The following is a 13448-nucleotide window of genomic DNA, read 5'->3' as shown; positions in this document are numbered from 1 at the left end:
CACTCTTTGTGTTCCCGTCAGCCCCACAGGGCAGGTGCAACAGCTGAGCGGAGAGGAGAGGAAAGGAGAGAAGGAACAGAGGAGAGAAGGAGAGGAGAGGGCAACTGCTGCACCACCAGCTACTTCGAAAGGCTTAAAGAGCTCCCTCTCGACCGTGACCTCCTCATTTAATTAGATCCATGCGAGTTTAACATTTACTACTTCACAATTGGCTCTGGAAAAACATTGATCCAATGTACAATACATACTCATAGAAATACTTTAAGAGTGCTGCCTGGGGTGGACTGGTATTGCATGGTCACCATTGGCAAATTCAGACGAGCAGTGTTTCTCTGTATGGGACACTAACAGAGCCACTGCTAAAAAGTTGACTTGCCTGGAGTGACTGCCACAAGAGATGGAGGTTCTCAACAACAGTCATACAACCACAACAAAACCCATGGCAGAGCTTCGAATCTAACGTGTGCCTCACCATTGACAATGATAGGCTTGGTTTCTGAGCTTGAACAATTACCAATCATTAGTTCTAAAAGAGACATGGGGGGGGGGGGGCATAATGAAGTTTGGGAGGGGCTGAGTGCAGGGAACACGGTCACACGTGGCAGTACTGATAAGAGGAGGAACCATTTAAGGACAATTTCACTCAGCTCCCTGCCTAGCAATAACAATGCAATGTGTAGCGATAAGGAGGAGACTCCACCCAAAGTGGGGTTTGTATACTACTACGGCTGAAACCATGTCTTTGTCTGAATGCAGTTGTATTGACCCTCTGGGCAGAATTATCTTGGTTTTAAAGCTTTCATCATCTCCGTTGAGTTTGTGCTCTGAAAATTAGAGCCTAACAACCTGAAACACGACACGTCACAAACATGCCGCAATGCCATGGCATGCGACCACTCTCCCCACCCAGCCGTGCCTGCCAGACCTGGTATGCAGACAGCTGTCCTACGACGACAGCGCACATACACGCCTCGCTGGGGCAAATGAAAACTTTAAAGAGCTCCAACAGGACAGCTGTGTGTGAGAGTGTGTGTGGTGTGGTGTACATTTCCCTGTCCACTTACCAGCTCTCTCATTTCACTGGTAGAGGACTGAGGGATTCAAGGACATCTTCCCATCCAGCGCTGCCAGACAGCCACAGAGCAGTACTACTGTAGACAGCCTGTATCAATATCAATTCAGCTGAGGTGTGATTATTGCTGGTTGAAACCTCGGATCAGATCAACCTATCATCTGCACCAGATACCCAACACCCAGGGAGTCGGTGTTGCTGTAGTTAGCCACCATGGGAGCCTACATTGCCAAGATGCTGCTGCCCACCGTTAGCAGCCTGGTGTTCCTGCCTGCAGCCAGCGTGGCCACCAAGAGAGGATTCCACATGGAGGCCATGGTCTACTTCTTCACCATGTTCTTCACCACGGTAAGATCCATGGCATGACGCTGAGATGTTGACAATGTGCATTACTGTATTATGGAGGCTGTCTGTGTGTTACTGACACTGCTTGTGAGTGGGGCTGTGTGTGTGTACTATATTTGTGAGTGGGGCTGTGTGCGTGTGTACTATACTTGTGAGTGGGGCTGTGTGTGTGTGTGTGTACTATACTTGTGAGTGGGGCTGTGTGTGTATACTGTACTTGTGAGTGGGGCTGTGTGTGTGTACTGTACTTGTGAGTGGGGCTGTGTGTGTGTGCTGTACTTGTGAGTGATTGTGTAGACAACTTCAAACAATCTATGATTAGTACTGTAATACTGAAGAAAATGCATTGCACAGTGACCAGTGGAGGCTGCTGAGGGGAGGACGGCTCTTAATAATGTCTGGAACGGAGTAAATGGAATGGCATCAAACCATGTGTTTGATGCATTTGATACCATTCCATCATTAAGCTCCAGCCATTACCACGAGCCCATCCTCCCCAATTAAGGTGCCACCAACCTCCTGTGGTACAGTCCCTTGTACAGTCATTTGAGCCATTTCGTAGGGGTGCTTATGATTACAACCTAAAGTGTGGGTCTACTTTAACCTACCAGAGACAGGATGTCCTATCAGAACTGAAACGAGCAGAAAGGAAGTGGCTGTGTAATACTGTTGTACGTGAAACCCATATGGGATGTGTTCGACCCTAGATTTACCATGCGTGTGATGGGCCAGGCCTCTCCATCATATGTTTCATGAAGTATGAGATCCTGGAGTACTTCAGCGTGTACGGAACAGCCATCTCGATCTGGGTCACACTGATAGGTGAGTGTAAACAGCACGCTGTTGTGTCATGACACTTTAATGGCTTACCCTCGGAGTGTGTTAAGTGGCCTAAAACTATGTTCAGAGAGCTCGTGAGTTCTGCATTCAGTACCACTGAGCAGTTGTTCGGAAGCATGTGCTGTGTCTGTCTCTCACTCTCTTGTACGCACACACACACACACACACACACACACACACACACACACACACACACACACACACACACACACACACACACACACACACACACACACACACACACACACACACACACACACACACACACACACACACACACACACACACACACACACACACTCTCTCTCTCTCTCTTCTCCAGCTTTAGGGGATTTTGATGAGCCAAAGCGTTCTACTCTGACCATGTTTGGGGTTTTGACCTGTGCTGTGAGGATCTACCAGGACCGCTGGGGCTATGGGATCTACTCTGGACCAATAGGATCAGCAGTATTCATAATCACTGTCAAATGGGTGTGTGAAGACAATACAATATGGCTATGACAAACACTGATAACGATATGCCCTAATATGGTCATGTTTACAGTAATGTGATAAGAGATCTCATAATGTGAAATGTACACCGAAGTCCATACTTAGTTGAGGTATTGCCTAGCAACATTGCATTGACTATCTCTCCAACTAAACCTATTTTGTTTGGAAACACATCCCGTGCATGATATTTCAGTTACAGAAAATGAAAGAGACAAGGGGCCTCTACCCCGAGAAGAGAGTATATACTCAACAGGTGGGACCAGGATGCTGCTTCGGTGCCCTGGCTCTGATGCTCCGCTTCTACTTCGAGGTATCAGAACAACTCCATCTCCCTCCTTCCCCTCGCCCCATTCACAATCAAGACAATAACTAGACGGTCAACTGCAAAACACCTGGTTGAGATCTGTGTTTCGCTTGTACAAGTGGGAACAACATTGACATTTGGGGGGGGGTGAGACTTATCGATTTCAATTTGTTTGTCAGGAGTGGGACTACGCCTATGTCCACAGTTTCTACCACCTGTCTATGGCGGTGTCCTTCGTGTTGCTGCTACCCAAAAAGAACCGCTACGCGGGGACCGACGGCAACCCCGCCAAGCTCAGCTGCTACACGCTCCTCTGCTGCGTATGTCTCCCTTTATATCTCACCAATGCACGGAGTTTCAGTGCTATGAACATGTTGCATGACGTACAGAACAAGTTCATTTCAGTTTGTTCAATGAAAAGTTGGATTCTGCCTATAACTTAGATAATCAGTCGCAGCGACTGCAATGGTGCTTGTTCCCGGAGCTGCCGTGTCTTTTACAGTTGAACCAAACACACTTGCTGAATTGCTAGTCAGAGAAGGTGCTGTAAGCTCCTATGGTCACATTTGTTTCAAAACATATTTGTTGTCTCTCCAACTCTCCTTACCAAGGTTTCTCTAACTTTTCTCTCTGTACGATCAGACACCTTTTCCTGCTTCTACGAAGGAGAAGAAGGACAAGAAGAAGACCACGTCTCGAACCATTTGGACCATTCCCACTGAGCGGCCTTGGACACGGGCCTGCAACTCACCAACTCTCCCTCTGTACAACCCACCTAGTACACCTGTTAGGAAAGCACTGGACATCACCACATCTGTTAAGAAAGGATGGGAGATCATCAACACTACACCTGTTAAGAAAGCACTGGACATCAACACTACACCTGTTAAGAAAGCACTGGACATCAACACTACACCTGTTAAGAAAGCATTGGACATCAACACTACACCTGTTAAGAAAGCATTGGACATCAACACTACACCTGTTAAGAAAGCACTGGACATCAACACTACACCTGATAAGAAAGCACTGGACATCAACACTACACCTGATAAGAAAGCATTGGACATCAACACTACACCTGATAAGAAAGCACTGGATTTCACTACGCCTGTTAAGAAAGGATGGGAGATCATCAGTACTACACCTGTTAAGAAAGGACTGGACATCAACACTACACCTGATAAGAAAGCACTGGATTTCACTACGCCTGTTAAGAAAGGATGGGAGATCATCAGTACTACACCTGTTAAGAAAGGACTGGACAACAGCACTAAAACTGTTAAGAGAGCACTGGACTTCAGCAGCACTAAACCAGTTGAGAAGGGACTGGACATCAGACTAGATATTAGCAGCACTAAACCTGTTCACAAAGGACTGGACATCAGCAAGCTCAAAGAACAGAATGGGTGGAAGTGACCCCACAAGACAGATAAACTTTTATGAGTCAGTTGGTCTTGGTGATGTCCAGGGAGAAAGCAAATAGAGAGAGAACGATGTCATACAATACGGGGTTACAGGAACACAGACATCATCCACGAAGGTCAAGCCCTGGCCTGTGCCCCCAGGGAGACAAAGAGTATGGCTGTCTCTTCTGTCTGTACAGAAAACAGGAGAGAAGCCCTTTACTTCAAAACATGAGGAGAGTGACAGGGAGAAGGGTTCCTGAGGCAAGCCAGTAAAACTGACTGGAAAATTTGTGAGTAGCACAGGCGGCAGACATTTTTTCTCTCCAAGATGAATAAATTGTCTTTCAAATGTTTCTCAGGAGGGACCTTTCGTCTGCTGCTCTCTCTCTCTGAGAAAGGAACTATGCAGTTAAATTCAGTTATGAAAATTACAAGATTGTAAAAGCACATTTTACTCGCTTTATATATCCCCTAGGTGCCAAACATGTCATCTGGTGCATCAGACATTTGAGTGCAGCAGAATCCGGTCCAGACACTAGACTGTAAACCAACTGCAGTGTTTTAGAATGTTTAGAATGAGGTGGCAGGTATTTATTCCAATATATTGAGTGACCAAGCAACTTCAACTTTGTATCCTTCCTTTTCAGCCTCACTCTCGCTAAGCGTTTTCATGATGTACTTTACATAATGCTTATTTATTGCAATGGGAAGGGTTTTATTTAACCGTGATGGTTTCACTATAATGTATGTAATTATTTTTCAAATAAATATTTGAAAATACATGGTTGATGTTTCCTTTGATATGATTCTGTATCCTTGTTTCATGGATGGAATTGAGCAGACACCCCTCATGTGAAAATAACTACCTGTATCGGAGTAATTTTCTTTTGCACAAGAACAGCTCTTTCACTATTGATACACACCCTGACTGGCACATACTTAATTCAAGCAGCACTAATCCACTTAAAGCCCTTCACATCATAAAGCTGCAAGAATTCTACATTTCCCTTCGGGAGGAAAAAGTGGCGTGCGTTAGCTGCACGTCACCTGTTCCGAACACTACCCAAAGATTACAAACGTGTTCTGCAAGTCTTAGACAAAACAGTCTCTAGCCAAACGTGAATGAAACTCCTCCGGTCCACCAATCATTTTTTTTTGACTGGGGGCAAAGCCACCAGCTCCTGTGCCCATAGAAAGGTGTTTTTGTCTGGGGTAGAACCTGGCGGCCACTGGGCTCTCCTGGCTGCATTTCCCCATTCCTGACAGGACGGTAACCTTAAACTTTTATTGCGAGGGGGTGAAACACTTTTCAGCTCCTTTATGACCACTGTCTGTCCCAGACCACTTTGTTCAAGGACTGCAGCCCACACATACTGTCTGAGGGAGCTGAACCAAGCACCAAGCCCCATCCCCACGCCGACATCGCATTGTGAGGCGGCGGTCGACCACGCTCTCCAAATGGAGCCACAACATCATCACCCCATCTGATGATTGACATCAGTCTAGGCATGGGCTCCGTGGTCGCCTGCACAAACATTGGGCAGACACCATTGAGAAGATTTGGGTGGTACCAGGCGTACTGTGTGAACATGTACGTTTAAACTAGAATCTCTGCTACGCCACACTCCGCATGGGATTATGCCACTGCTCTCAATGACGTCTTATACATGCAAGGGGGGAACCTGAGTAGAATTTGCACTGTACGTTCATCACAAATGATTGTATGTTCAGTAATTGAAACAATAGCTGGTGTGGATGGAATGCATGTGATCAGATGCTGCTGGGGTGTTTCCTACAGGGTTGAGTGTCACAATCTCCTTATCGGCTGTTACTATAGCTGCTGTCAGAGCTGGGCGGGGGGGGGGGGGGCAGCTGCTTCTCTCTCAAAACAACCCCCCTCTCTTCTCCAGTCTCCACCATGTACAGTATGCTACAATACCCAACTGGTACACACTGTATACCACATTATTGCCGCACATATTCAAAACTTTTAAACTCTAGATACATTTACAGTTTCGGGGTGAATTCAATCTATACACTTGTCTATAATCTTGATACATATCTTTATTATATTTGGCAAGGGAAAAAAAATCATAATTTTCAGGCAAATTTACACAGCTAAATGATCTTGTTAAAAATAAAGATGTACTGTAATGTTGAGGGAAAAAACGTCCAAGGCACAATACCTTTGGCATTCAACTAAATTCTCAAGGGAATATAACGTATACAAAAGAGCTACAGCTTCTCCATCATTTCTATCTGTCATATCATTGAACTGCCTTCATCTAACTGGCCCACATCTTGCTTTTTGTCATACGCCCTTTACATGTCTCCATTTGCCTGTCAATCATAGTTATAGACAAAAACAATCCCATTAGAAAATCCTTGAGCCCTGACAATCTAGACTAATGGATAAATGACTGTAAATCCAAACAGGTGAGGTGGAACTAAGGAAAACTGGGCCTCTACTGACACCTGTTGGATATGAGAATAGTGTTGTGCCATGGCAACCTCAAGCTATAGTACCATGGCCACACTCCACTATGTCACCCTAAGAGTAGTAAACACCATAGTGTTGATGCTTATGTGGAATTCACTCCAAACCCCCCAAACTTCCTACAGTGGTACAGCCTGTCCTTAGAGACCAGTGCAGACTGCTCCTGTTCCACTGTGCGGGTGGGGGCCAGGCTGGACCCATCATACTGCAGAGGCTATCGCCGTTCAAGGGCCAATCGCACTGCTCGCTTCACCTGGCACAGCCAACACAGGAAGTGCACCTCTGCTCAGTATGAGAGACTCTTTCAATGATCTCTACGGGTGGAGGACACAACTAAAACAAGTACTGATCTATGGTGAAGCATAAGTTGAGTGTTTTATGTGATTTTGTGAATAAGAGGTATGGAAAGAGAGTTTGAACTGAAGGGCTTTATTAAGTGACCTCACTTAATTAAGTGACCTCACAGATGAGTTTGTCTGTCCCAGTGTCTGGGTGTTTTTCTGGTCTAGTACCCGCTGGTTGATCCTGACGATCTGCTTGTACACGTACTGGGGTGCCACACAGGCTTTAAGCGGCTCCGCCACCTGGTTAGACTGGTCCTCTGAGGATTGGATGTCAGACTGGGTGTCTGTGTCATGTGACAGGGTCATCTTGTCAAGCCCACTGCAGATTCTGGGGAAACACATCTGAAATGAATTTCTTTCTCTCTCTCGGAGGACCTGAGCCCTAGGACCATGCCCCAGGACTACCTGACATGATGACTCCTTGCTGTCCCCAGTCCACCTGGCCATGCTGCTGCTCCAGTTTCAACTGGCCTGGGCCCTAGGACCATGTCCCAGGACTACCTGACATGAGGACTCCTTGCTGTCCCCAGTCCACCTGGCCATGCTCCTGCTCCAGTTTCAACTGTTCTGCCTTACTATTATTCAACCATGCTGGTCATTTATGAACATTTGAACATCTTGGCCACGTTCTGTTATAATCTCCACCCGGCACAGCCAGAAGAGGACTGGCCACCCCACATATGCTCTCTCTAATTCTCTCTTTCTTTCTCTCTCTCGGAGGACCTGAGCCCTAGGACCGTGCCCCAGGACTACCTGACATGATGGCTCCTTGCTGTCCCCAGTCCACCTGACTGTGCTGCTGCTCCAGTTTCAACTGTTCTGCCTTATTATTATTTGACCATGCTGGTCATTTATGAACATTTGAACATCTTGGTCATGTTCTGTTATAATCTCTACCCGGCACAGCCAGAAGAGGACTGGCCACCCCACATAGCCCGGTTCCTCTCTAGGTTTCTTCCTAGGTTTTGGCCTTTCTAGGGAGTTTTTCCTAGCCACCGTGCTTTTACACCTGCATTGTTTGCTGTTTGGGGTTTTAGGCTGGGTTTCTGTACAGCACTTTGAGATATCAGCTGATGTACGAAGGGCTATATAAATAAATTTGATTTGATTTGATTTGAATGAGCATCAACCACAATTAGTTTGTACACTTTGGGACTGGTGTACACACCCATATTTGGCCTATGTAAGGAAGGACTACAAAGCACTTCCAATTGAGACTCTCTATTGAACAGGCTTCTATTTAGTCCAGGAGAAGTGTTCATCTGGATCTGTGCAACTGCCCTTTTGACCATTTTCAGACCAGAGTTAAATAAATATGTTTAAAAAAACACAAAAGTACATGTGCTTGATTTAGCTATGATTCTGTACTTTGGGAGGTTTTCCATTCTATTGTACCTGGAAAACTAAACCAGGTATTTATATATCTTTCTGATTCAGGTCTGACCACTTTTAGCCGTGGCAGGGAGGGGTTGTGGACAAACAGTGTTAGCCTAACCTAACTTTAGCATGGAGGATGCAGTGTTTCCAGGCCTGGATGTTGTCCATCAGCTCGGCTTTAACCATTCTGGCCGTCTCACTGGACAGCACATCTGACACTGAGCAGCCTGGGAACAGACTCAGCAGCAGAGGGGCCACCTACACACACACACCAAATGACTACACGGACTCAGAGTTGACCACAATCAGAGTTGACCACACTCACAGAGCCCTATACACTTACGCACACTGACACTCGAACACATACAAACAAACACTCACTCCATCATTTGCTCACACATTGTATGCACACACATTTACAGTGCATTCGGAAAGAATTTAGACCACTTGACATTTTGTTACGTTAAAGACTTATTCTAAAATGGATTAAATTGTATCCTCATCAATCTACACACAGTACCCCATAATGAAATATCAACTTTACATAAGTATTGAAACCCTTTACTCAATACTTGGTTGAATTACCTTTAGCAGTGATTACAGCCTTGAGTTATCTTGGGTATGATGCTACAAGCTTGGCACAGCTGTATTTTGGGAGTTTCTCCCATTCTTCTTTGCAGATCCTCTGAAACTCTGACAGGTTGGATGGGGAGCGTTGCTGCACAGCTATTTTCAGTCTCTCCAGAGATGTTCGATCCAGACTCTGGCTGGGCCACTCAAGGACATTCAGAGACTTGTCCCGAAGCCACTCCTGCGTTGTCTTGGCAGTGTGCTTAGGGTCGTTGTCCTGTTGGAAGACTTTGGCCCAGTCTGAGGTCCTCAGTGCTCCGGAGCAGGCTTTCATCAAGGATCTCTCTGTACTTTGCTCCGTTCATCTTTCATCGATCCTGACTAGTCTCCCAGTCTCTGTCGTTGAAAAACATCCCCACAGCATGATGCTGTCACCACCATGCTTCACCGTAGAGATGGTGCCAGGTTTCTTCCAGACGTAACGCTTGGCATTCAGGCCAAAAAGTTCAATCTTGTTTTCATTAGACCAGAGAAATGTGTTTCTCATGGTTGTTGTTTTGCTACCGTAGACTGGAATATGTTCCGAGATTCATCCAATGGCATTGAGGAGTATACCACGTTAGTCACCGGCTTCATTAATAAGTGCATCAACGACGTCCTCCCCACAGTGACTGTATGTACATTTCCCAACCAGAAGCCATGGATTACAGGCAACATCTGCACCGAGCTAAAGTACAGAGCTGCCGCTTTCAATGAGTGTCCTGCTTTCAAGGAGCGGGACACTAATCCGAACGCATATAAGAAATCCCGCTACAAACAATCAAACAGGCAAAGCGTCAATACAAGACTAAGATTGAATCTACTACACCGGCTCTGACGCTCGTCGTATGTGGCAGGGCATGAAAAATATTACGGACGACAAAAGGGAAACCTAGCCGCAAGCTGCCCAGTGATGTGAGCCTACCAAATGAGCGAAATGCCTTTTATGCTCGCTTTGAGGAAAGCAACACTGAAGCATGAATGACAGCACCAGCTGTTCCGGACAACTGTGTGATCACACTCTCTGTAGCCGATGTGAGCAAGAACTTTAAACGGGTCAACATTCAAAATTCACAGGATGTGTACTCAAAGCAGGCGCAGACCAACTGACAAGTGTCCTCACTGACATGTTCAACTTCTCCCTGACCGAGTCTGTAATACCTACATGTTTCAAATAGACCACCATTGTCCCTGTGCCCAAGAAAGCAAAGGTAATCTGCCTAAATGAATACCACCCCGTAGCACTCACGTCTGTAGCCATGAAGTGCTTTGAAAGCCTGGTCATGGCTCACATCAACACCATCATGCTGGAAACCCGAGACCCACTCCAATTTACATACCGCCTCAACAGATCCACAGATGACGCAATCTCAATTGCACTCCACACGGCCCTTTCCCTTCTTTACAAAAGGAACATGTATGTGAGAATGCTGTTCATTGACTACAGCTCAGCATTAAACAACATAGTGCCCACAAAACGCATTACTAAGGTAAGGACCCTGGGACAAAACACCTCCCTTTGCAACTGGATCCTGGACTTCCTGACGGGCAGTCCCCTGGTGGTAAGGGTAGGCAACAACACATCTGCCATGCTGAACCTCAACACTGGGGCCCCTAAGGGATGCATGCTTAGTCCCCTCTTGTACTCTCCTGTTCACCCACGGCTGCATAGCCAAGCACGACTCCAACACCATCATTAAGTTTGCTGACGACAACAGTGGTGGGCCTGATCACTGACAACAATGAGACAGCCTATAGGGAGGTCAGAGACCTGGCAATGTGGTGCCAGGACAACAACCTCTCCCTCAATGTGAGCAAGACAAAGGAGCTGATTGTGGACCATAGGAAAAGGAGGGCTGAACAGGCCCCGATTAACATTGATGGGGCTGAAGTGGAGAGGATCGAGAGTTTCAAGTCCCTTGGTGTCCACATCACCAACAAACTATCATGGTTTAAACACACCAAGACACTTGTGAAGAGGGCACGACAACACCTGTTCCCCCTCAGGAGGCTGAAAAGATGTGGCATGGGTCCCCAGAATCTCAAAAAGTTCTACAGCTGCAACATATAGAGCATCCTGACCAGTTGCATCACCACCTGGTATGGCAATTGCACGGCATTTGACTGTAAGGCGCTACAGAGGGTAGTGCATCAGTGCATCACTGGGGCCAAGCTTCCTGACATCCAGGATGTACTAGGTGGTGTCAGAGGAAAGCCCAAAAAATTGTCAAAGACTCCAGTTGCCAAGTCACAGCAGACTGTTCAGTCTGCTAACGCAAGGCAAACAGTATCGGAGCACTGTCTAGAACCAAAAGGCTCCTTAACAGCATCTACCCCCAAGCCATAAGACTGCTGAACAATTAGTCAAATGGCCACCCAGACTATATACATTGTCCCCCCCTCCCCTGTATATAGCCTTGTTATTGTTATGTAAGTTTCTTGTGTTAATCTTTAAAAAAAAAAATGTTTATTTAGTAAATATTTTCTTAACCCAATTTATTTTAACTGCATTGCTGGTAAAGGGCTTGTAAGTTAGCATTTCACGGTAAGGTACACCTGTTGTATTTGGCGCATGTGACAATTTGATTTGGTCTGAGAGTCTTTAGGTGCCTTTTGGCAAACTCCAGGCAGGCTGTCTTGTGCCTTTTACTGAGGAGTGGCTTCCATCTGGCCACTCTACTATAAAGGCCTGATTGGTGGAGTGCTGCAGAGATGGTTGTCCTTTTGGAAGGTTCTTTTGGAGCTCTGTCAGAGTGACCATTGGGTTCTTGGTTACCTCCCTGACCAAGGCCCTTATCCCCCGATTGCTCAGTTTGGCCAGGCGACCAGCTCTAGGAAGAGTCTTGGTGGTTCTAAACTTCTTCCATTTAAGAATGATGGAGGCCACTATGTTCATGGGGACTTTCAATACTATAAATGTTTTGGGACACTTCTCCAGATCTGTGCCTTGACACAACCCTGTCTCGGAGCTCTACGGACAATTCCTTCGACCTCATGGCTTTGTTTTTGCTCTGATTTTGCTCTGACATGCACTGTCAACTGTGGGACCTTATATAGAATCATGTCAAATCAATTGAACTTACCACAGGTGGACTCCAATCAAGTTGAAGAAACATCTCAAAGATGATCAATGGAAACAGGATACACCTGAGCCAAATGTCAAGTCTCATAGCAAAGGGTCTGAATACTTATGTAAATAAGGTATTTCTGTTTTTATTTTTTAATAAATTTGCAAACATTTCTAATAACCTGATTTTGTTTTGTCATTATGGGATATTACGTGTAGATTGATTAGGATTTTTAAAAATGTAATCAATAAGGCATAAGGCTGTAATGTAACAAAATGTGTAAATGTCTGAATCCTTTTGGAATGCACCGTACATAGAGTACCAGTCCAAAGTTTGGAAACACCTACTCATTCAAGAGTTTTTCTTTATTTTTTATACTTTCTACATTGTAGAATAATAGTGAAGACATCAACACTATGAAATAAGTTTAACAAATAAGTAAACAAATCAGAATTTATTTTGTTTACATTTTAGATTCTTCAAAGTAGCCACCCTTTGCCTTGATGACAGCTTTGCACACTCTTGGCATTCTCTCAACCAGCTTCGTGAGGAATGCTTTACCAACAGTCTTGAAGGAGATCCCACATATGCTGATGCAGCACTCAATCACTCTCCTTGGTCAAGTAGCCCTTACACACCCTGGAGGTGGGTTTTGGGTCATTTTCCTGTTGAAAAACAAATGATAGTGAGACTACGTGCAAACCAGATGAGATGGAATGCCTTGGTAGCCATGTTGGTTAAGTGTGTCTTGAATTCTAAATAAATCACAGACAGTGTCGCCAGCAAACCACACATGCAGAGATCATCTGTTCACCTACTCTGCGTCTCACAAAGTCACGGTGGTTGGAACCAAAAATCTCACATTTTGACTCATCAGACCAAAAGGACAGATGTCCACCGGTCTAATGTCCATTGCTCGTGTTTCTTGGCTCAAGCAAGTCTCTTCTTCTTATTGGTGTCCGTTATTAGAGTTTTTTTTGCAGTAATTCGACCATGAAGGCCTGATTCACACAGCCTCTTCTGAACAGTTGATGTTGAGATGTGTCTGTTACTTGAACTCTGAAGCATTTATTTGGGCTGAAATCTGAGGT

At 45.5% G+C, this 13448-nt stretch overlaps 1 protein-coding gene across 1 annotated transcript; it reads left to right on the top strand.

The window, feature by feature from the left end:
• The first annotated feature begins 1019 nt into the window (after positions 1 to 1019).
• On the top strand, positions 1020 to 5233 carry mymk (myomaker, myoblast fusion factor). The gene is made up of 6 exons (XM_046348584.1): positions 1020 to 1420; positions 2125 to 2239; positions 2580 to 2728; positions 2943 to 3059; positions 3233 to 3373; positions 3696 to 5233. Exons 1-6 carry the CDS (start codon positions 1286 to 1288, stop codon positions 4470 to 4472), a joined length of 1434 nt encoding a protein of 477 aa, XP_046204540.1. The 5' UTR covers positions 1020 to 1285; the 3' UTR covers positions 4473 to 5233.
• Positions 5234 to 13448: the final 8215 nt, after the last annotated feature.

Source organism: Oncorhynchus gorbuscha, linkage group LG05 (assembly GCF_021184085.1).
Source record: "Oncorhynchus gorbuscha isolate QuinsamMale2020 ecotype Even-year linkage group LG05, OgorEven_v1.0, whole genome shotgun sequence".
In the NCBI taxonomy this organism is placed as follows: domain Eukaryota; kingdom Metazoa; phylum Chordata; class Actinopteri; order Salmoniformes; family Salmonidae; genus Oncorhynchus; species Oncorhynchus gorbuscha.
The sequence above is the reverse complement of the archived record's forward strand: the minus strand, read 5'-3'. Positions and strand labels throughout refer to the sequence as shown.

Coding starts and splice junctions, on each gene's coding strand:
- mymk (XM_046348584.1), top strand. CDS start 1,286: ATGGGAGCCTACATTGCCAAGATGCTGCTGCCCACCGTTAGCAGCCTG. Junction 2,729..2,942: donor TCATAATCACTGTCAAATGG/GTGTGTGAAGAC, acceptor ATGATATTTCAG/TTACAGAAAATGAAAGAGAC. Junction 3,374..3,695: donor GCTACACGCTCCTCTGCTGC/GTATGTCTCCCT, acceptor CTGTACGATCAG/ACACCTTTTCCTGCTTCTAC.